Below are 24,933 nucleotides of genomic sequence, written 5' to 3'. Positions count from 1 at the left end.
AGCTTTGTATGTATTTTCTTTAATTCTGTCAGTAACTGTATAAATAAGTATTATTATTTTCATTTTATAAAAAAAAGTGCTGAGGTGATCAAGGGGTCTAGAAGGCTAATACAAGTTGTTAAAGAAACACATTCAAACTTAGGTCTAGGAAAATATCCAAACTCAATGCTCTTCACAAATTTCTCAATTAATTTATAAATGAAGTTATAAGTTACTATTTAATTTTTTAAAATTTGTAGCTTGAAATGACAAACACAACAGAGAACAGAGTATTTCTAATAAATTGTTTGCCGAGTAAGGGTTTAAAGAAAACAATTTAAAAGGTCATTAGCCATTCTTATTCACATAAAGAAGTTATTCTGTTATTTTTTGCTTCAGTATTGTCTACAATGAGGTACTGTTGTGACCAGAGGCGGATTAAGGTCCTTTGAGGCCCCAGGTGCAGAAGAAAATATTGGGCCCCTTAAAAAAAAGAGAGAGACAGGGAAAATAAAAATTCATGTTAACCATATTTTTGAATAAATAAAAAATATTATGTACTATTCATGTTAAAACTGCACATATGGGAATAAACTTGGTTTTCATTAGAAAAAAGTGTAAAGTTGGGGTTTTGTGAGGCCCTTCAGAAGTCGGGCCCAGGGCACATGCCCAGTGCGTCCACCGTTAAATCTGCCTCTAGTCGTGTCTGCTTTGAAGCACGATCTATACACTCTCAACCGGTGGAAAATTAAATGTGCTTTATAGTTAGCTTCTTAAAGGATATAGATGCAAATTGTGAGTGATTGGTGCTGAACAGTTTGTCTTTCATAGCATCAGATAATTAGTATTTTCTCCTAAAGCACAGCCTTCTCTGGTTCCTGTCACATTGGAGTTCTTATGGTACAAAGTAGCATTCTTCCCGCCCTCCCCATTTTCTAGCCAAGTGGGTAGCTTCTTTTTAAAAAAAAAAAAAATCAGATGTAATTCACTTCACATAAATTCACCCTTTTAAAATGCACAATTCAGTGGTTTTCAGTACATTCACAGATTGAGCCTCCATCACCACTATCTCCTTCCAGACAGTCTCATCACTCCGGAGGGAAACCCTGGGCACACTAGCAGTCTTTCCCCACTCACTTCTCTCTCCATCCACACACTGGCAAACCCTCACCAGCTTCTTGTCTCTATAGATGGGCCTATTCTAGGTAGTTCATGTAAGTGGAATTATACAATATGTGGCCTTTGGTGCTGGCTTCTCTCACTCAGCATAGCGTTTTCAAGGTACATTGCGTGTGGTACCATGTCTCAGTGCTTCATTCTTTTTTACGGCTGGAAAATGTTCCAGGGATGGATGGACCACACTTGTTTATCCATTCATCAGTAGATGGACATTGGGGTTTACACTTTTGGCTATTCTGAATAATGTCACTATGACAGTTATCGTATAAGATTTTGTGTGGGCATAGGCTTCACTTATCTTGGAAGGATAATTTAGATCTTCCATGTCATTTTTCATTGCTTTGTTCTCAGTTTCAGTAGTATCCAGCCCAGTAGGAAGTCTTCACATCCTTAGCAGAGCTTGAGAAGCACTGGGCTGCCAGAGCTCCCTAAACCTGATCTCCATTTGCCTATCTTTTCCCAGAGCCACCCATTGGCCAGATGCACCCCCCACACGGCAGCGTCACTCCTCAGAAGAACAGCAGCCTGCTTGTGATCGTTGTGGTCACCGTTGGCATCATCACAGTGCTGGTGGTGGTGGTCGTGGCCGTGATTTGCACCCGGCGCTCTTCAGCCCAGCAGAGAAAGTAGGTAACAGCCGGTTCCCAGAAAGAGAGGAGTCTCTACTTGACCCAGCTACCATCTTTTTGAGTTTTATTTTTGAAGGCTCTCTTCCTTGCTCTGTCATAATTCAGCATATGTTTCTTATCTCCTGACCTGGGAAAAACCTTGCCTTTTGTTTAGTCTGAGCCCATTAACTTAAGTAAGCCAGGGATAGACTTTCAGACTTAATTGTAGATGCCTAGAGATCCACTTTGCATTTCTGTTTGATTTTACTTCTTGAAACCAGATTCAACCTTTTGGGTGACAGCAGGTGTTCCTTAAGAAGCACTTAGAGCAGGGACTTCACTGTGTCCCTACTTATGGCCCTCTCTGCAATTATGTATAAGAGGCTGGAGATGTGTGTTCCTCTCAAAGTGTTCATCACTTTAGGCAAAGTGGCCTGTAGGCATTTAATCACTGCTTGTAGCACAGATGACTACCTATAGAATACCAAGCATCATGCAGTCACAATAGTAGAGAGTTTTTAGTTCGGAGGCCGTAGTTAGGGAAGAAGAAAGATTCAGGAATTCTAAGTGGTTCAGATTTCCTGACTATGGCTGATTCTCAGAAAACTCTAATAATTGAGGGGTTTAAAGTGTTTCCATATTAGGCAGCTATAGGTTCTAGCACAAGCAGAGGATAAGGTATGAAAGTGCATGGCTTAGAATGGAAGGTGGTTTTATTTCAGCTTTTTCCCTTCCAGCAATACTCCATAACCAACCTAGTCACCTATGTCAGCCAGTGATGGGACTCGGCCACCACCCCTGGTTGCTCTCCTCCCCCTTGTCAGTCTGGTCCTTTCTCGGATCCATCCCGATACGTGTCTTTCGTGGATTGTCTCACTGAATTGCCTATAATAGGATCTTCCCCTTCTACGGTCATCTTTTTCTGGTATGGCATTTTTTCCAGTACTGAGGATCAAATGTCTAAACTCTTCAATGAAGTATCCTCTGCTCTCACTACTATAGGTCACTTGCCCTGATTTTCAAAGTTTTAAGAAAGATTCTCTAGTAATCATTTCTCCTGTTCCCTTGCTAATACCTCAGCCTTTCTCTCTCTTTAAAAACCCTATGACCACAAAAGAATATATATGAAAAAATCCTATGACCGTATTTGTTGATCAGTAGTGAATTTTGAAGTGAATACTCAGAAACAGGAATATTTATATATCAAGAAAGTTACATGGGGGGGTTAGAGATGCAGTCTTAGTATTTAATTTCTATATAGGCAGGAAATTTTGGTATCCAGCTGCATTCATGTGATTGGACTGTCTTGAAGCTGCTGATAGCTAGTGTGCTGGTCCGTTGTCACCAAATAAGAAACCAAAAAATTGACCTTAAGATGGTTGGTCTCATATGGAAGCATTCTGGGAATTGATAGTCACAGAACCGCCCGAGTGCTGGGAATTTGTAAAGCTCGGGGAGGCGGGGCATAACTGACTAAAGCATTGAACAAGCTGTTGGCTCAGCATTCCTAAGAAAGCGGTTGTGTAAACATGGAATAGTGGAGCATCAAGGAGACAAGTCTGAAGCAGAGCTGAAAAAAAAAACCCAAAAACAAAAACACTGCTTTTTAACCTACTGAGCTACCAGGTGAGGGCTTCATCAGTGTTTTTACAACTGTCATGAAATAGGCCGAGTTTGTTGCAGTGTCCTTCCCACGTCCAGTGTGTGTCTATAGTCAGTGGTGGGATTCAGCCAGTTCACACTGGTTTGACAGAACTGATACCTAACTTTTTGTTGAGTTTGGCAAACCAACTGTTATAATGGCACTTATAATTAGGGTTCTCTCTAAGATGAGTGCCCATGCAGTTGCCCAATGTGGAAATCACAAATTTACATAACTTACTCTTTTTTAACATTCATTAGCACAACAGCATATGCTAAGCACCCAGAATAATGTTTATTCCGACCATAAGTGAAGAAAATTGCAAGTGAGGACACCAATCAAGAAGCAATATGGAAATATCTTAAATAAAAGTTTTATTTTCTTGTAAGATATTATTTAACATTTTTCCATTAATATTTTAAAACTCTTTTTTATAATCTAATTTTGTATGCCTCTTTTCTTGTTCTTATTTAAGTATTAAATGCATGAAATAATAAACTACATTTCGGTACATTATTTTTTTATACTTAAAATGGTCATTAAAGCAGAGAACCAGTTGTTAAATTATTTGAATCCCATCATGGTCTATAGTCTAGATAGAATCTATAATTACTGGGTCCATGATATTCATACAACATCAGACTGTTTACTCTTTTGTGAACCCTCATGAAATTTCTAGCAGAAGGGCACTGGTCCATGACCAGTGGTTGAAAACCACTGGTAGATCATTATCCCGATGTGCCAAGGTTGTGAGTTTGGTCCCTGGTAAGGGCAACCACAAGAGACAACCAGTGGATACATAAATAAGTGGGATAATGGGTCAGTGTTTCTCAAATCAACTAATTAAAAAGAATCGATCAATTTACTAACTTTTGCTAAATCATCTGTAGCAGGGTGTTTTGGGGTTTTTTTTGTATTTTTCTGAAGCTGGAAATGGGGAGAGACAGTCAGACAGACTCCCGCATGCGCCCGACCGGCACACCCACCAGGGGCGATGCTCTGCCCACCAGGGGGCGATGCTCTGCCTCTCCGGGGCGTCGCTCTGCCGTGACCAGAGCCACTCTAGAGCCTGGGGCAGAGGCCAAGGAGCCATCCCCAGCACCCGGGCCATCCCCGCTCCAATGGAGCCTTGGCTGCGGGAAGGGAAGAGAGAGACAGAGAGGAAGGAGGGGGGGGGTGGAGAAGCAAATGGGCGCCTCTCCCATGTGCCCTGGCCGGGAATCGAACCCGGGTCCCCCGCACGCCAGGCCGACGCTCTACTGCTGAGCCAACTGGCCAGGGCCAGGGTGTTTTGTTTTACATTTTTATCACTGCAAGAAGAATATCTGAGGGTTATATTGACCTGATAAGCTGGAATACTGGACATATTTTGTTTCTCCACAAAGAAAATGCCAGTCTCCTTAATGTGTAAAAGTGGGATTTGATGCTATTTAGAGAAACTCCCAAATTGTCTTAAATCCCACCCTGAGCACTTTGGCAAAGTTTAAAGATTTTATTTAGAAAGAGTCGAGGCTGAGTCCTGCGTATGACTTGGTTTTACAATTAGGGAATGAGCAAGAGAACCAATCATTACGTCACAGACTGAAACCCGACGGAAAGTGGATTGCGAGTCCTGTCCTCCTGCTCTCTTTCCTCCCGAAGACCCTTAGTATTTATTTACTTGGCGTGTTTTCACGATGTCTCTTCATGCATCTATCTTCAGTAACAGACCCAGTGTTATTCATCTTAGTCTCTCTGTGTATGTTAACAGAAAAAGAAAATTTCTTTCTTCTAGAGATTTCTGAGCTTTATTTAGTTTTCTCTGATTTCATGGAAAACTCTTTAACTCCTTTCTCTGATACCAACACCACTGAACCTTTTAGAACAAATTAAGTAATGTAGATGAAAGCAAAATCAATTCCAATTTGAAACAGAAAAAATGGTCCTTACAGGGCTCTCAGAAAAATGGGAGTTTAATGTAATTAATAAGGTGAAGTAGGAAACCCATTCATGAGCTTCTTCAATCTCTCTATATTGGGGAGTGCTAGAGAATGTAAATTTTTTTTCTGTTTTATTTTAGAGCTTACACTGCATTCAAATGGGTTGAAACATATGTGTAATACCTCATGCAAGTTCGTCTCTATTCATTTTATTCTATAGTTAATCATATTCATATGGTTGATCATATACACCTCGCATATAATAATGAGGTAGGTTATCTGATTGACTCACATTCAAGTTTGTAAGATTTTATTTTTTACTATATAAAATAACTGAGAGAAGTTAGAACCCGAGATCTACTTCTGATTCTACCACCTCCTTAATTAAATTAACAGCATTTAATTAAACCTAAGGGAAGACAATTCCTGTTAGTTTCCTCAAAATGAGAAATAGGACTACATACTGCATTACTGTTCTCATAAACTACTAGACAGATATTAAGTCTGGGGTTCTTCACTTTTTATCCTTATCAGCATGCTTCAAGAAAGACAAAGAAAAGAATTTAAGCAAAAGCAAATTGCACCACTAAACATTTACTAATTGCCTAATATGTTCAAAGCATCTTAGTTAGTAGTTGGGAAAACAAAGCCCCTTGGAGTGGCCTTCTGTGGGTTCCAAAGAGTTTTTAGTGAGATTAGTTTGTTTGAGTCATTTAGCAACGATAAAAGCAGTTATTCTCACAAACCACTGGAAGTGAGGAAAGTAAGAGCAGGTACTTCTCTGGGCTTCCATCAAAGGTTAGATCTTAACCATCTGAAATTTGCCTTATGAAGAGATATTATTTTAAAAGAAGTAGAAGCTACAAGTAGAGATTTAAAAAAATTATAAAATTGTAGAGGAGAAGTTGAAAACTCTTTCTGAAAAAGGCCAAATAATATTTTAGGTTTTGCAGGCCAGGTGGTCTTTGTTGCAACTATTTAATACTGGTGCAAAATTGAGTGAACTCAGCGGGATTCCAATAAAACTTTATTTACAAAAACAGGAAGCGGGAGGATCTGACCTTCAGGGCAGCATTTAAGGGCCCCTGCTTCTGAGAATGGCTAACATGAGCATCCTGCTACTTTACTTAGCATGCAGGGGACATTTGAATCTTACTAAGCCCAAGAAGAGCCCATCACTAAAAAATAAATTTATGATTGCATAATTCTCATTGAGTAAAATCAGAGATATTTGCAGCACACTTCCAAAGTGTGTTATTCTCTTTTCAAAAGAATGGGTCTTACTGTGTTTGAATCCAGACACATAGTAAGTCCTGGGGGGAAAGCATTCTCTTCTGCTAAGACTGTCCTCATGTGGTCTTTTGTCTTTAAAGAGCAAGCTTCCCGAGTGCACATCAAATTATACAGCTGAGGTAGAGACTTCCTTCTAAGCCCAATCTTGGCTGTTGGCACAGATACTGGCCTTTTTATTTCTATTTGGCCTTTCAAAGCAGTTCCTTCATTTATCTCCTAAGCAGATGTTGCAGTCAGCTACCATATGCCTAGCTCCAGAGATTGGCATATGGCTCCCTCTAACCCTCTGTAAGCTTGTGCTCAAGGTGCAGCTGGGACGCTGGAGGAAGGCGCTCCCTGGCAGGCTGCCGGGGCCCTGGAGATGCAGCACCGAGCCTCCTCTAACATGGCGAGGTTCCTCCTGGGAAAGAGAAAAGGCTGCCAGGACAAGCCTGCCAATTCCTGGATTTCACAGGTTTCCTCCTGGGAGAGCTTTTGTTTCCATTCCCTGCTTCTAACTTGAATTGACAGAGAAAACTGAGGTGGGGACATTGAAGAGAAGGACTCACATTTGCCTCCTAATTCTGTTCCCCAGGAAACGGGCCACCCACAGTGTTGGCAAAAGGAAGGGAAGCCAGAAGGACCTGCGGCCCCCTGACCTTTGGATACACCATGAGGAAATGGAGATGAAAAACATCGAGAAGCCACCGGGCACTGACCCCGCGGGAAGGGACACCCCCATCCAAAGTTGCCAAGAGCTCACACCTGTCAGCCACAGCCAGTCAGAAACTCAGCTGGGGAGCAAAAGCACCTCTCATTCAGGTAATCATTCAGGTAATTCTCTCCTCTCTGCTTTCAGGAGAACAGCCCTTCTGGACCCCACAAGGGTGTCGTCCACTCCCTCTTTTGTGGCAATGTCCTTCTCACTAATTAGCGTTAGTTAAAATAATCGGATATAGATTTGGTTGGCTAACCTGGTTTACTTTCTATCCCATCATCCTGTTGCCTACCTTTTACAATGGCAGCACTTCTTGAAACTTCTAAGAAGCAGGTGGTGATGCTGTTGGGAAATATTGAAATGTAAGGTCTCAATGAGTTGGTTGCTTTTCATTAAATCTTAAAACATTTGCCATGGCAGCGAAAGTTGAAGCTGTTGTATACTTTTTAGTTCCCTGTGTCTGTGGATAATTGAAAGTAGATTTTAATTTTTCTGTCAATTCTTTGCTTTAAAAAATTACATCTAGGCCCTGGCCAATTGGTTCAGCAGTAGAGTGTCAGCCCGGCTTGTGGAAGTCCCAGGTTCAATTTTCAGCCAGGGCACACAGGAGAAGTACCCATCTGCTTCTCCACCCTTCCCCCTCTCATTTCTCTCTGTCTCTTCCTTGCTGCAGACAAGGCTCCATTGGAGCAAAGTTGGCCTGGGTGCTGAGGATGGCTCCATAGCCTCCACTTCAGGTGCTAGAATGGCTCCGGCCACAGCAGAGCAATGCCCCAGATGGGCAGAGCATTGCCCCCTGGTGGGCATGCCAGGTGGATCTTGGCCAGGCACATGTGGGTGTCTGTCTGACTGCCTCCCCACTTCTAACTTCGGGAAAAAAATTACATTAGGGACACTTGAAATATGGAAACATTGACTATTCTTTTACTTTGCCTTGATTACCACGAAAAAACACTTAACCACATGCAGTCACACTTGTGGAATCACTAGTCTAGTTCAATGAAGTCCATTTGAAGGCTCTGTAGAAAATGAGCTGAAGAAAATATTCACTGTGTAATAAAAATGTGCAGAACAATCCATGTCCGGGAGTGACTAAGAAATATAAAAAGTGGTGGTAATATATTTCACTTTCTTTGAGTCCTCATAGTTTTGAAATACTTACGGGAAGTTGAATGATCAACCAAGTACTCTCATCAAAAAGTCCTCTTGGTCTATTCATGTCTTTGTAGAATGAGTAGCTGTTGTTTTTAAACCCAATTAAGATACTTCAGTTGTTTGAATGTGTAACTGATTAACTAGACTTTCTCAGCTTCAAATTGTTTAAACAGGGACTTCAGTTACTGATTTTCAATTATGAGTTTTTGAATATTCCTTTTCTAGATCTTAAAAATATCTCAAGCAGAGTCTCTAACTTTTCTGTCACATTTGGTTATAAAATACATTTTAGTTCTATTGAAAATTACAATCTAAAACTGAAAGATTCCTTTTCCCTTATAGTGATCTAGACTTTTGGCTCCAAGGGCTGAGGTCACAATTTGTTCTTTAGATCCTCTAGCTGTTAGAGTCTAGCACTTTGGAGCGAAATTGAGTGATTAGAGTGGGACAGAAAGAGGGGGCACAGTCTATTTCAGAAACATATTTACCTGTCCTTCCTACCTATCTCTTCCTCCTGGCTATGTGGGAGGTTAGAGAGGGGCGGGTAAAGACGAGACAGAAGGAGAAAGTGAGGAGGGAGGAAAGAAAGGACAGTTTGAAGTTATTTACTGCTTTTCTGGGCACATAGCTATCCTCATGTGGCATCCAAATTCAGACTCTCTTATGAAACACAAATATGAATTCTTTATGAGACCCTGTGGGATTCTGCCACTGGCCAATTCCATGATGTGGAATCAATTCAGGGCATCATCCTCTCCCACCGGGAGCAGCTCTACCTTTTACCCTCACTGCTCCTCTGTTGAATAAGCTGCAATGGGTAAATTCTAGCAAGAAGATTCAAGCCTCATCAATTTCCTGTGTGCATACTTGATTCAGAAGAAGCCCCTACATGTTTGTAGGTCAAGTGATAAGAGAGCTTGTAATCCACAGTGGCCCTTTCTGAGCCTTGCTCTCTTTAGATACCTCTTCCTCTGACACAGGGTAGACCAGCAAGCCAGTTTCATGAACAGGCTTCTATTTGGAGAATAAATAAAAGGTTGATTTCTTTTGCAGGAACCTCAACACATTACAGGTATTTATTCTTGAATCTCTATTTCTTAATAGACATCAGGAGAGGAAAGCACCTCTATCTCCCACTGGAGGGGATGAAATTGTCTCTCAACACTCAGTAGATTTTACCAAAGGTTCCTAGGATTCCTCCTTAAATTTTCCTTTCGTCTTTTATGTACACAGATGACGTATGGGGCCAGCCAACTGTTTTTGACACCTTTGATAAGTCCTGGGAGAAGTTTATCTCCAAATAATGACTGTTTTCTTTAGAATGAGAGGATACTTGTGCCTATCTGCCTCTAGTTTGAGGACCCACTTGCCAACTCTATAACAGGGAAAGCAGTACTCAAACTCCTTCTAGTCATGCTTTACATTATTACACTAAGTGTTCTCTAGGCTGTACTGGTTAAAAGAACAAAATGCCACATCAATGAATAATATACTTTTTAGTGACATGCACTCTTCAGAGCTTAAATTTTGTTTCTCTCAACATATATTTTTATTAACTTTTCAAATCTGCTTCTATCATTTCTTCTTATTTTTAATGACTCTGGTATGGCATTTTGTGGACTCATGATAAATTTATATAAATATGCCTAACTTTACTTTTATAAAATGTGGTTTATTTTCTGTGTGGTTTTTCTGTTTGTTTTTTATTTTTCTGAAGTAGGAAACGGGGAGACAGTCAGACAGACTCCCTCATGCACCCAACCGGGATCCACCCAGCACGTCCACCAGGGGGCAATGTTCTGCCCATCTGGGGCATTGCTCTGTTGCAACCAGAGCCATTCTAGCGCCTGAGGCAGAGGCCACAGAGCCATCCTCAGCGCCCAGGCCAACTTTGCTCCTATGGAGCCTTGGCTGCGGGAGGGGAAGAGAGAAACATAGAGAAAGGAGAGGGAGAGGAGTGGAGAAGCAGATGGGCACTTCTCCTGTGTGCCCTGGCCGGGAATTGAACCCGGGACTCCTGCACGCCAGGCTGAGGCTCTACCACTGAGCCAACCAGCCAGGGCTATTTTCTGTGTTTTTGTAATAAAATGTATTGTCTTTGGGCCTTAAGTACAAGTTGCATAAGTTATAATAAATTCATACAATTGAATGTTATGGAGTTATTAAATTATGTTACTAACTTATTTATTGGCAGAGAAAGATTTCATGTTCTTTTGTTAATAAGTTTACAAAATAATATGTCTGATATAATGCCACTTTTGAAAAATCTCTTAATCTATGCCTTATCACTTTCACATAGACATACATATGCAAAAATATGTATAAAAATGTAAGTAATTGGTTGGGCAACAAGAAATTAGATATTATTATTTAATACATTAATAACACAAAAAAGGCATTGAAGTATCTGGTTAGAAATTATGTGAAGTGTTGAATCATTGAAGAAAATGTGTCTCTCAGGAGTATTTTTTTTTTCAGGTCAAGACACTGAGGAAGCAGGGAGTTCCATGTCCACTTTGGAGAGGTCACTGGCTGCGCGTCGAGCCACCCGGGCCAAACTCATGATCCCTATGGATGCCCAGGCCAACAATCCTGGTGAGTGAAATTGGTACCATAATGAAGATGTGCAGTAGTTTCTGTTTGTATCTTTTCTGTATCAATTATCAAAAAACAATTAGAATTTTCTCTGAACTTACTGGGCAAATGGACATAATAAGGAATGACTAAAACCATAATATTTATAAGTAGAAGTCAGAATTTTCAGTTTGTTATTGTATTTGTTATGTACAATGTACTGTCTGGCAAACACCCAGCTATAAATTTAAGAAATTGTAAAAAATATGAGTGGATGTAAAAAGAGCTGAACTTTATGTCAATATTATTGACTTTAATTTAATGATCCCCTTCATGGCTTTTTTTTTTTTTTTTACTTTTTCATAAGTCCAATTTTCAGACTTAGATAATCTAACACCCTTGAAGCAAGTATTGACAAATACTCACTTACAACCCCCTTTGTGTTGAAGTTTCCTGTCGTAGTCCCATATTCACTGAAGATATTGGTATCTGGGGATCACTTCCTCTCCTATTATCTCTGTGATCAATCTTGGTAATTACAATACCCATGCTGACAATCCATCCGATGCCCTAGGATGTTAGTTCAACTCTTGTTACCTGAAATGATATTGGTTCCTTCCCACCATAATTTATCAATTCCATGTCACCCACTCAACCAATAACCACACCCCCTACAAAATGTCAGTTACTATCATCCCTTTTTCTAGCACCTTATTACTTTCCTGCCCACTTATCTGATTGCCCCTTTGCCAATAATTCTTCAATCCCACTATGACCTCCAGTCTGTTAACCCTTCCCCTTCCCACCTCATGCTCTCATTTCCACTCAAACTCAGATTGCAATCCATCATCATTTAATATTTTGGTCCCTTGCAAACACCCTTATTTCCATTGGTCCTCCTTCCCCATCATATCACAGGAAAAAAAAAAAGACACAATCCTGCTGAAATCAGCTTTTCTACCAATTCCTACCACATAACCCTGATAGCTGACTCTGGAAAGAACACATGAGCTGCTTCCTGGGTATTTATGGCCACAAATCCAAGGCGAGCTGTCATCTGTTTGGATGCGCCACTGCATTTCTGTGGCCATTCATTGTCTCGCTTTATAAGATGAATGTTGTGCATCTGTTCTTACTTTCCAGACTCCCAATACCTCTCTCTTTTCCCCGCTCTCAGCTAGTAATCTTGGTTCTTATATCACCAAAAAAAAAAAAAAAATTAAAAAAAAGAGAGAGAGAAGCATTCAAAATAGTATCTTTAGCTTTCCACTCAACCTAGTCGATCTGTTTATACCTCCAAGACCTGCTCTTTCTCTTGTGGCCATCCTCTTACCACGTAGGGACGCTTCCGCCTATTTCTCTGCCCTCTTCTGTACTGGCAGTCTTCCCTCTGACTGATAACAACAATTGGCATACACTCTCACTGATGCCACCTTCCCCTCCGACTGAAGCCTCATTGCTCTCCTTTCTTGAAAAACTTTAAATCTATTATTACATTTTTCTCTTTTAATCTTCCTTATTAGTTTTAAGGTCATTTTTTCTAGTCTCTCTGCACTAAAACCATGGTTTCCTCTACGAGGACAGAGATTTTGCCTGTTTTGATCATTTTGTATCCTCAGTACTCAGAACAGAGCCTGGCACATAGTAGGTACACAATCAACACAATTTAGTCAAATAAATGAATTAATAGTTGTTTCTTCCATTTACTATATGCATCATATCTCCTTTATACTTGAAGACATCTCTCAATTTTACTATAGTAAATGCTAAAACATACATGAAGTTTATAACGAATGGCAACTATTCCTGTTTTACTGATAAACAGATAGAGGTTTAGAGAGTTGAAGAATGTAGCTTGTGGTCACACAGAGAATTAGTGGCAGAGCTGGAATTTGGTCTGACTCCAGAGTTCTGCATTCTAATCATTTTACTTCCAGCGATAACACACTGTGAAGCCATTGTTCGTTTCTTTTCATTCAGTTCACTTCAGAGAGACTTTTACTTAGCTGCCTTTATTTCTTTTTCTCCAGTCACTTTTCTCTTGTCACTAAGTTCTATCTGTGCCAATCTAATGTCACTTTCTTTTTAAAAACCTTTGTGCTTCAGAATCTTTGCGGGCTTTTATGTCCCATATATAACTTCCTCCTTCAATGAGTTCCCACATCCCATTGATTTTCCTTCCACAATATCTTTTGAACCCGTCTACTTCCCATTCCCAAGAGTTACATTTTTTGTTTTATTCATTCTGACCTCACACATAAACTGTCAAAACAGCTTCAGAATTAGTCTTCCCATCCCTAGTGTCTTCCAGACTCCCTTTTGACCCCTGTTTGCCAGATTTCTTCCTAAAATGATTTAAACTTAATATTTCGTTCCATAAATTGCTCCAATGGCTCCGCATTGTCTACCAAGAGAACCAAGTACAAACTGTTCAGCGTATCAGATTTGAGTCTACATTTCCAGTTCCCTGTTGCTATGCCCTCCTATAGCTCTTACCAATCTAGAAAATTGCCAGTCCACTGATATACCTTGCCTTTTGTTTTTCCTTCTGAACACTTCTTTCCTTTCGGAATAACTCAGTGGCTATCTCTACCTTAACAAAGTTCTGTGCAAAGAACAAAGCAGGTATGGATGCAAGATCTCCTAAACACTCTTTTCTGATTACTCCATCCAGAAAAGATAACTTCCTTTCTTATATTTGAATAGCATTTTTCATACCACTTTTGTGGCATTAATTATACACAGGTTCTGCCTCATATTCTTAGGTATTCAAGTCCAATCTTCCCTCTCCTAACAGATTGTGAAGTATATAATAGGGAGCAAATTCTAATTCATCTTCATATTTACACACTATTTAGCATAATACCTAGTCCAAAATTTGTGCTTGCTAAATATCTGCTACATGACTGAATGAAATCACAACTCTGCCAAGATAAAAATATACAATTTTATCAGCATATTTATCTAAGAACTTGTCAATCACATCAGTTATAAAAAGCCTATTTTATTGTTTTCAGAAAGCTTGGGAATTTACTTTAAAGTCAACTTTGATTATATGTTGAAGTCATCTCCTTTTGTTGGATAGAGTTTAACCAACCCAAAGCTTGGAGATAACAAGAAGTCTTATGTGACAAAGTTATTTCAAAGATATACATGTATTCTATTGACCCTTTATTTCTTATTAATTTTGACTGTGAATATTAAATATACTATTGAAAATAGAAATATCTTAAGTAATGTTCAGTGATTTTTCAAAGTGAAATGCCTCATAACCACCATCCGGGGCATAAAACAGAGAATTATCAGAAACTGCTTCATGGTATTCCCCATCACTAAACACCCTCAGTCAAGAATAACTGAGTAGCTCAGTCGGTTAGTGTATCATACTCTGTGTCATAATTGTGGGTTTGATCCCTGGTCAGGACACATGCACACATCAGCCAATGAGTGCATGGATGAGTGGAACAACAAATTAATGTTTCTCCCTCTTTCTGTCTCTCTCTCTCTCTCTAATTCTTCCTTTTAAGTTGAATTCTAACCCCACCGATTATTTTGCCTGTTTTTTAGCTTTACATAAATTGAATCATTGTGTCTATAAAATTCTCCATATTGTTTGTGTCATTTTAGCTTGTTCATCTTCATTCCTGCATAATATTCTATTTTATGAATACATTACAATATAATAAAGATATGGCCTGAGGAGTAATATTGCCACACAAAAGCTTATACATGCCTTTTAGTGAGCATGTCATGCATTTCTGCTGGATGTATCTCCAAGAGTACACTGTATCTGAGAATGAGATTGCTAAGTCAGAGTATCCTTATGAATTTTGAAAAATAGTTTAAAATCATATATATACATTATATTATAATTTTTAAAACAGTAAGTAAGTTTCTAGGCATTTTAGGGCCACCATTTATGTAGAGGAAGACACTAGAAGTAAAAGAAGATTTTTTTTTTTAAATCATAGAACAACTCAGAGCTTGAGGTGACCACATGAGCCAGCACAGGGCAATGAATAGACCAGCACAGGCTTTGAGTTCTGACTTTCAGAGCCTTCATTTCCATGTTTGTAAATTGAAGATGCTACAATCAATAAAAAGCTTAAAAAAAGAAAAGATATAAATAATATAAGGCATGCGAATCATCGTTATCTTTGCGAAAGTAGTGTACCATGGAGGTTCAGAGTTTGCACAGGTGTGTGCTGGAGTAAGTTTCTTAAACTGAGTCTGTGTTTCACATTTGTAAAATCAGAATCACATTACTACATGATGTTATTATAAAAATTCAATAAAATAATGATTAGCAAGGTATTTAGAAATTGAATAATATTCAGAAGTTCTCAATACTTGTTAAGTTTCATTTCTTTCTAAGCTTATTCTTTCCATTTCTGTTTAATGAAAACAATTTTAGTTGCCTTTAATATATTGGAGAATTTTATTCAAAAATATCCTACCTATAAATGCTAACAAAGAGATCTCTTTGCTGCACTTTTCTGTGCATGATCTCTTTAATCCTCACAACATCATAAAGTAAATACTATTGTCTTCTCCACTTTAAAAATGAGAAAACTAAGAAATTGAAAGCTTAAATAACTTGCTCAAGCCAATGATTAGTTATCTTTCACTGTGTAACAAATTACCCTCAAAGCCTAGCAACATAAAAGAGTCATTTATTTTGTCAACAGCTGCTGAGAGTCAGGAATCCAGGAGCATTTATTTATTTTTTTTAAAAAATTTTTAATCTTATTTTTATTCATTTTAATGCAGTGACATTGATAAATCAGGGTACATATGTTCTGAGAAAACATCTCCAGATTATTTTGACCTTTGATTATGCTGCATACCCCTCACTCAAAGTCAAATAATCCTCCATTAGCTTCTGTATTCCAGGAGCATTTAGCTAGGTAGCTCTGGTTCAGGGCCTCACGCTCTCAGTGGGTTTCTCTCAGTCCCTTGGACTGAAGTCCCCAGTTATCTAGCATAAATGCCTCTCCACAGATCTGCTGGTGTGTCCTTAGGACATGACTCCTGGCTTTTCCCAGAGCAATCTGAAAAAGAGAGGGAGAGAGACTGGAGAGAGAGAGAGAGCAATCTTTTCAACTTAATTTTGGAAGTAACATACTATCACTTCTGTTGCATTCTGTTGGTCATCAGATCAACCCAGGTGAACTGTGGCAGCAAACTCCACAAGGATGTGGGAATTTCCATGAGGTGGGAATTAGTGGGAGTCATTTAGATACTGGCTATGATGTTGACTCACTACCAGTGGCAGAACTAGATATGTATCCAGGCAATTAGACCTCAGTGCTTAGACTCTTTGCCACTATGTTGAGTATAGCTATGGAACACATATTTGTGAATATTCTTTTCCTAAAGAATATTTGTGGATGTGTATATTTGTGGATGCCATTCACTGGCAATTGCTTGTCAAAGGAAAACTAAAAATGTACAGTTGATAAGAACATTTATCAAAAGCAATAGACACTAAATTTCCAAATAATCCAGATTACATACAGGTCATTGCAGAAAAGAGATGATGAGAAAAGGCAGAATGAGAAATCATTTCCCTTCAAATATTTTCACTTCAAAATATTATCTTTACCATTATATTTGTCAACCTCTTCTCCTCAACAAATCGCTCAGTTCTGTCAAATATCATGTTGAGAAATATACACAAAGGGCTCAAGTCTTAACATTAAACTTTAGGGGGAGGGGTCAAAGGGGTGTAATGGGTGACATGGGGCTGGGGGGAGAGGGTGTTATATTGAGTGGGACACTTGAATCCATGTTAACACAATAAATTAAAATTAATAAAAATTAAATAAATAAAATTTAAAAAAAACTTTAAAAGTAACTTTAAAAGTAATCTCCACTTTAGATTTCCTATAGGTCACATTTAGTGCAAACATTTTTAAGGCTATTTTGAAAGTTTTTGAATAGCAATGTGCCCTATTCAGGAAGCTAAGTAATTTGGCAAGGGAATTTCTCCTTGAAAAATCTTTGTACATCAGTGTGAGATATAAATTCAATTGTCAGCAAGCTATGTCAGAACAGATTTTTTTTTGGTCATATTTGGTCACAGAACAGAGATTTATTGAAAATGCTTGATGATGTCGCTCTGAGATGTTTTGCATAAACATAGCAATGCAGTGAATGCTTTGAACTACAGTGTGAGTGTCTGTATGCATCTCTCTCTCAAAGCTGACTTTTATGGGGAAAATACCAAAAGACTTCAATACAGTGTTGCATTCAACTTTAGACTGAATATTTTTGCAACAGATGTATTATAAGTAAGTGTAGGCCTCTGTGCCCTTTTTAGAAATCAATCATAGATCCAAATGCTTCAAAACCAAAATTTGGAATACTGATAATGTCATATCAGGAAATATAACAATGATAATATTTGAGATGCAGAAACATATGACAGATTATTATTTTGAAAACTTTTTTTTTACTTGCAAACATTTTGTATCCAGCACAATAGCCAAAATGCAAAACTCTTACAAAGTAAAATTTATTTCTTCAGTGATGAAGGACTTGGAACTAGAATATAAATTGAGTCCCTTGGGTTTTCTCTAACTTAGAGATTGTATGGCTTGCCAAATTATTTTACATTTCTCCATTTAAATTTATTCAGCTCCAACTGGAAGATATTTGTGAAATTCTTTTTCTGAATGTATTATAAGTACAAATAATAATATTGATAAAAATGGGCACAATTTATGAAATGAGCACCTTCTATATATAAGGGAGACTCTCACTGTCGCATTTATTTATGAGTACAAATTATCAACATGGAAGGTTTTGCAATCTATCAACTTTAATGACTGGACAGTGATCCTGTTTGATCAGTAATATGAGTAAAATTATTATATTGACTGCCATAAAGACTAGATATTTGAGTTATATGAATATAGAGTTTAGTAATTGTATGGCTCATATTCACAAGACTTATTCAAGTCTATTATTATTATTATTATTATTATTATTATTACTATTACTACTCCTACAACTATGGTAAGTATACATTCCAGGAGACAAAATATTACATCAAAACACCTAAGTTTGCAGTGAGTTAAAGATGCTAGATTTATAAATATTACTTCTAGAATTGTTTTTTATTAAATCATTTGAAATGTGAAGTATCTCTAGCATTGTAATGTGAGAGACACAGAGACAACAAAATTATAACCTCTTTAAGGAATTCATAATCAAGCTGGTATCTGGCTTGTAACTCTCATTCTTGTTAAAGTTTCCTTGTTATTTTTTTCTTTTCCTTTTTTGGAATATGTTTATGTGTTTGTATATCTACACTTTCCTCTTTATAAAATATATCTATTACTGCATTGTGCATATACCATTTATTCTCAAATTTTCACTCAAGTCTTCCCCAAAAATAATTTAAAGAAAGTTTTTATCATCATACACTTTTTTAATTAACATTTAAAATATATTGTTATATCTGTGAAAGATATAATTTACTACAGTTTCAAATAAACTCAAAAGCATAAAAATACCATGGTATTTTTATATTTACCATCATATTTACTAAATACAGGAGAAAGCTCCTCTTTTACAAAGAATAATTTATCAATTTTCTCCTAAACTAGTACCTACAAGTTACTTTTGCCACAGAATAATTTACATATATCATCTATTTTATGATTGTCATTTATTTATAATTTATCTTGTTTGCAAATAATATTTATATAAACAAACTATGTTTATATTATAAACTTATATGAGCAGAAGTTTTTAACTGCTAATTTTTTCTTTTAGGTTAACATTGCAATTAGTATGTCTGTACAGTTGTATAGAAAGTAAGATTTTATTAGATTTTATCATTTAATGACATCAGTGAGGCTTTTATACAATTATTTAATATATTTATGTTGAATGGTTTTTATTGCATAAATTCTATCTCAATGGTTCTTTTTATTGATCTAAATACTAAGAAACTGCATATATTTGTGAATGAATGTTATAACAATGAGATTTTTTGTAGCAATTACTTAATGATTTGAATGCCTCTCAAATTAAATGCCAAAATTATACTGTGAACTTTCATCCAAAGTTATTTTTAATAATATTTCAACTAACAACTAGATAATATCCTTCCTTAATTATGTTGGAAGTAAAACTTCTTAAACCACCTGACATTTGTTTATTTTTTCTCCACCTAACTTTTAAAAGTATTTGTTACTCATTCAAGCTATTCATTCACTCATTTTCTAGGAAGTACACTTCTAAAGTACTTTTATAAGGTGCCTTTATACTACAATATACTAAGAAAGGACTGGAAACATTAAAATATCACTTATAAAATAACTTTACTAATATAATTTTTCAAAGCGTTTTTATTCTAAATAAAATTTATATACTATTTATTCAGTTCATGGAATACAACTATCATTTAATCTACATAAGATAAGTAGTCCTTAATGTCAAAACAATCAAAATTTGTTTCTGAAAAAGCCAAATTTTATTTTTCAGTTCAAATAAACATGTTAATATGTGTTTCAAGGAGTATTATAAATACAAGGAAAAATAAACTCTGGAATGAAACTCTAAAAGCCAGTTGACTAGAAGCAGCCCTTTTGATTTAAAGTGTTATATTTAATATAGTTAATTAATATGCATTTTATTTTATTTTTTAACTTTCAGTGACATAGGTTTTTTTTTTATTTTATTTATTTTTAATGGGGTGACATCAGTAAATCAAGATACATATATTCAAAGATAACATGTCCAGGTTATCTTGTCGTTCAATTATGTTGCATACCCATCACCCAAAGTCAGATTGTCCTGTCACCCTCTATCTAGTTCTCTTTGTGCCCCTCCCCCTCCCCCTACCCTCTCCCTCTCCCCCCTCCCCCCGTAACCACCACACTCTTATCAATGTCTCTTCGTCTCACTTTTATGTCCCATCTACGTATGGAATAATGCAGTACCTGGTTTTTTCTGATTTACTTATTTCACTCCGTATAATGTTGTCAAGATCCCACCATTTTGCTATAAATGATCCGATGTCATCATTTCTTATGGCTGAGTAGTATTCCATAGTGTATATGTGCCACATCTTCTTTATCCAGTCATCTATTGATGGGCTTTTTGGTTGTTTCCATATCCTGGCCACTGTGAACAATGCTGCAATAAACATGGGGCTGCATGTGTCTTTACGTATCAATGTTTCTGAGTTTTTGGGGTATATACCCAGTAAAGGGATTGCTGGGTCATAAGGTAGTTCTATTTTCAGTTTTTTGAGGAACCACCATACTTTCTTCCATAATTGTTGTACTACTTTACATTCCCACCAACAGTGGATGAGGGTTCCTTTTTCTCCACAACCTCTCCAACATTTGCTATTACCTGTTTTGTTAATAATAGCTAATCTAACAGGTGTGAGGTGGTATCTCATTGCAGTTTTGATTTGCATTTCTCTAATAACTAAAGAAGATGAGCATCTTTTCATAAATCTGTTGGCTATTTGTATTTCTTCCTGAGAGAAGTGTCTGTTCATGTCCTCTTCCCATTTTTTTTATTGGATTGTTTGTTTGTTTGTTGTTGAGTTTTATGAGTTCTTTGAATATTTTGGATATTAGGCCCTTATCTGAGCAGGTGTTTAAAAATATCATTTCCCAATTAGTTGGCTGTCTATTTATCTTGTTATCAGTTTCTCTTGCTGAGCAAAAACTTCTTAGTCTGATGTAGTCCCATTCATTAATTTTTGCTTTCACTTCTCTTGCCTGTGGAGTCAAATTGAGTTTGATTCCTGCCTGTTTGACTCCACCTGCCTGTGGAGCCCAGGTCCATGAGTTTAGTACCTATGTCTTCTTCTATGTACTTTATTGTTTCAGGTCTTATGTTTAGATCTTTGATCCATTTTGAGTTAATTTTAGTACAGGGGGACAAACTATAGTCCAGCTTCATTCTTTTGCATGTGGCTTTCCAGTTTCCCAGCACCATTTGTTGAAGAGGCTTTCTTTTCTCCATTGTGTGTTTTTGGCCCCTTTATCAAAAATTATTTCACTATATATATATGTGGTTTTATTTCTGGGCTTTCTATTCTGTTCCATTGGTCTGAGTGTCTATTTTTCTGCCAATACCATGCTGTTTTGATTGTCGTGGCCCTATAATAGAGTTTGAAGTCAGGTATTGTAATGCCCCCAGCTTCATTCCTTTTCTTTAGGATTGCTTTGGCTATTTGGGGCTTTTTATAGTTCCATATAAATCTGATGATTTTTTGCTCCATTTCTTTAAAAAATGTCATTGGAAGTTTGATGGGAATTGCATTAAATTTGTATATTGCTTTGGGTAATATGGCCATCTTGATTATATTTATTCTACCTAACCAAGAACAAGGAATATTCTTCCATCTCATTATATCTTTTTCAATTTCCCTTAACAATGGTTTATAGTTTTCATTGTATAAGTCCTTTACATTCTTTGTTATGTTTATTCCTAGGTATTTTATTTTTTTTGTTGCAATCGTGAAGGGGATTATTCTTTTGAGTTCATTCTCAAATGTTTCATTGTTGGCATATAGAAAGGCTATTGACTTCTTTATGTTAATTTTGTATCCTGCGACCTTACTGTATTGGCTTATTATTTCTAGTAGTCTTTTTGTGGATTCTTTGCGGTTTTCGATGTATAGGATCATATCATCTGCAAAAAGTGATACCTTTACTTCTTCTTTTCCGATATGGATGCCTTTTATTTCTTTGTCTTGTCTGATTGCTCTGGCTAGAACCTCTAGTACCACATTAAATAAGAGTGGAGAGAGTGGACAACACTGTCTTGTTCCTGATTTAAGGGGGAAAGCCTTCAGTTTAGTGCCATTTAATATGATGTTAGCTGATGGTTTATCATATATGGCCTTTATCATGTTGAGATATTTTCCTTCTATACCCATTTTGTTGAGAGTCTTAAACATAAAATTGTGTTGTATTTTATCGAAAGCCTTTTCTGCATCTATTGATAAGATCATGTGGTTTTTGTTCTTTGTTTTGTTGATATGGTGTATTACATTAACCGTTTTACGTATGTTGAACCATCCTTGAGATTCTGGGATGAATCCCACTTGATCATGATGTATTATTTTTTTAATATGTTGTTGTATTCGATTTGCTAGTATTTTGTTTAGTATTTTAGCATCTGTATTCATTAGAGATATTGGTCTGTAGTTTTCTTTCTTTGTGCCATCCTTGCCTGGTTTTGGTATAAGGGTTATGTTTGCCTCATAAAATGTGTTTGGAAGTATTGCTTCTTCTTCAATTTTTTGAAAGACTTTCTGTAGAATAGGAACCAAGTCTTCTTTGAAGGTTTGATAAAATTCGCTGGTATAGCCGTCTGGGCCTGGACTTTTATTTTTGGGGAGGTTTTTAATAGTTTTTTCTATTTCCTCCCTGCTAATTGGTCTATTTAGGCTTTCTGCTTCTTCATGACTCGGTCTAGTAAGGTTGTATTGTTCTACGAATTTATCTATTTCTTCTAGGTTGTTGAATTTAGTGGCATAAAGTTTTTCATAGTATTCTACAATAATTCTTTGTATATCTACGGTGTCCGTGGTGATTTCTCCTCTTTCATTTTGGATTTTGTTTATATGAGTTCTTTCTCTTTTTTCCTTGGTAAGTCTTGCCAAGGGTTTGTCAATTTTGTTGATCTTTTCAAAGAACCAGCTCCTTGTTCTATTAAATTTTTCTATAGTTTTTCTGTTCTCTATTTCATTTATTTCTGCTCTGATTTTTATTATCTCCTTTCTTTGGCTGGTTTTGGGTTGTCTTTGTTCTTCATTTTCTAGTTCCTTAAGGTGGGAAGTTAAGTGGTTCACTTGGGCTCTCTCTTGTTTGTTCATATATGCCTGAAGTGATATGAACTTCCCTCTTATCACTGCTTTTGCTGCATCCCATAGATTCTGATATGTCGTATTTCATTTTCATTTGTCTGTATATATCTTTTGATCTCTGCACTTATTTCTTCCTTGACCCATTCATTCTTTAAAAGTATGTTGTTTAGTTTCCACATTTTTGTGGGATTTTTTCCCTCTTTTTTGCTGTTATATTCTAGTTTCAAGGCTTTATGATCAGAAAATATGCTTGGAACAACTTCGATTTTTCTGAATTTGCTGATGTTGTTTTTGTGGCCCAACATATGGTCAATTCTTGAGAATGATCCATGTACACTGGAGAAAAATGTATACTCAGTCACTTTGGGATGAAATGTCCTGTAGATGTCTATCATATCCAGGTGCACTAGTGTTTTGTTTAAGGCCGCTATATCTTTGTTGATTCTCTGTTTGGATGACCGATCTAGAGCCGACAGCGGTGTATTGAGGTCTCCAAGTATGATTGTATTTTTGTCAGTTTTTGTTTTAAGGTCAATAAGTAGCTGTCTTATATATTTTGGTGCTCCTTGGTTTGGTGCATATATATTAAGAATTGTAATGTCTTCTTGATTCAGTGTCCCCTTAGCCATTATGAAATGGCCATTTTTGTCTCTGAGTACTTTTGCTGTCTTGTAGTCAGCATCATCAGATATGAGTATTGCTATGCCTGCTTTTTTGTGGATGTTATTTGCTTGGAGCATTGTTTTCCAGCCTTTCACTTTGAATTTGTTTTTATCCTTGTTACTTAGATGAGTTTCTTGTAGGCAGCATACAGTTGGATTTTCTTTTTTGATCCATTCGGCTACTCTGTGCCTTTTTATTGGTGAGTTTAATCCGTTTACATTTAGTGTAGTTATTGACACTTGTGAGTTCCTTATTGCCATTTTATAGATTGCTTTCTGTTAGTTTTGTGGCTTGTTTGATTCTTCTCTTTCGTTTTTCTGTCTTTTGTTTTTATTTGGTTGTGTTCCATACATCTTTCCTCTGTTGCTATCTTTTTTAAATCATGTGCTTCTGTGGTGGTTTTTTCAATGGTGGTTACCATTAAGTAATGAAAAGGGTTCCTACCCTGTTCATTGTAGTGCACTATTTTGTGAGTACTTTTGCACTCCATCGCCCTTTGCTACTGTTAATCTCCATCCTCTACCCCCCTTTCTTATTGTTGTCACAGTTTAAAGTTGGTTTTGTTATGTTCTTCTTGGAGCTTTTACTTGTGGCTTTGTTGTTGTTGTTTTTTTATTCTTTGTATCTGATTGGAGAACCCCCTTTAGTATTTCCTGGAGTGGGGGTTTTCTGGTGATAAATTCTCTCATCTTTTCTGTATCTGTGAATGTTTTTATTTCTCCTTCATATTTGAAGGATAGCTTTGATGGGTATAGTATTCGTGGCTGAAAGTTCCTCTCTTTCAAGACTTTAAATATTGGGGTCCACTCTCCTCTAGCTTGTAGAGTTTCTGTTGAGAAATCTGATGATAATCTAATGGGCCTTCCTTTATATGTTGTATTCTTTTCCCTGGCTGCCTTGAGAATTTTTTCTTTGCAGTTGGTTTGTACCAATTTCATTATGATGTGCCTTGAAGTAGGTTTGTTGGGGTTAAGAAAACTTGGAGTTCTGTTTGCTTCTAGAATTTGAGGTTTTAGTTCTTTCCACAGGCTTGGGAAGTTCTCATCTATTATTTGTTTGAGTATGTTCTCCATTCCATTTTCTCTCTCTTCTCCCTCTGATATACCTATTATTCTTATGTTATTCTTTTTGATGGAGTCAGATAATTCCTGTAGGGCTATCTCATTTTTTTTAATTTTTGAATCTCTTTCGTCTTCTCTTTGTTGAGCCTCAAGTTGCTTGTCTTCTATTTCGATAATCCTCTCTTCTATCTGGCCTGTTCTATTAGCTAAGCTTGTCACCTCATTTTTCATCTCATGAATTGAGTTTTTCATCTCTGTTTGATTTGTTTTTATAGTTTCAATTTCCTTGGAGATATACTCTTTGTGTTCATCGAG

At 36.9% G+C, this 24,933-nt stretch overlaps 1 protein-coding gene across 1 annotated transcript in view; it reads left to right on the top strand.

Annotated features, from left to right (window-relative positions):
- Window positions 1-24,933, top strand: part of DCC (DCC netrin 1 receptor) — a 1,139,534-nt gene that overhangs the window by 1,052,437 nt on the left and 62,164 nt on the right. Inside the window, exons 23-25 of the mRNA XM_066352289.1 lie at window positions 1,622-1,784; window positions 7,195-7,421; window positions 10,951-11,067. Coding sequence (XP_066208386.1) covers window positions 1,622-1,784; window positions 7,195-7,421; window positions 10,951-11,067 — 507 coding nt within the window. The remainder of the gene's footprint in view (window positions 1-1,621; window positions 1,785-7,194; window positions 7,422-10,950; window positions 11,068-24,933) is intronic.

Source organism: Saccopteryx leptura, chromosome 11 (assembly GCF_036850995.1).
Source record: "Saccopteryx leptura isolate mSacLep1 chromosome 11, mSacLep1_pri_phased_curated, whole genome shotgun sequence".
In the NCBI taxonomy this organism is placed as follows: domain Eukaryota; kingdom Metazoa; phylum Chordata; class Mammalia; order Chiroptera; family Emballonuridae; genus Saccopteryx; species Saccopteryx leptura.
The sequence above is the reverse complement of the archived record's forward strand: the minus strand, read 5'-3'. Positions and strand labels throughout refer to the sequence as shown.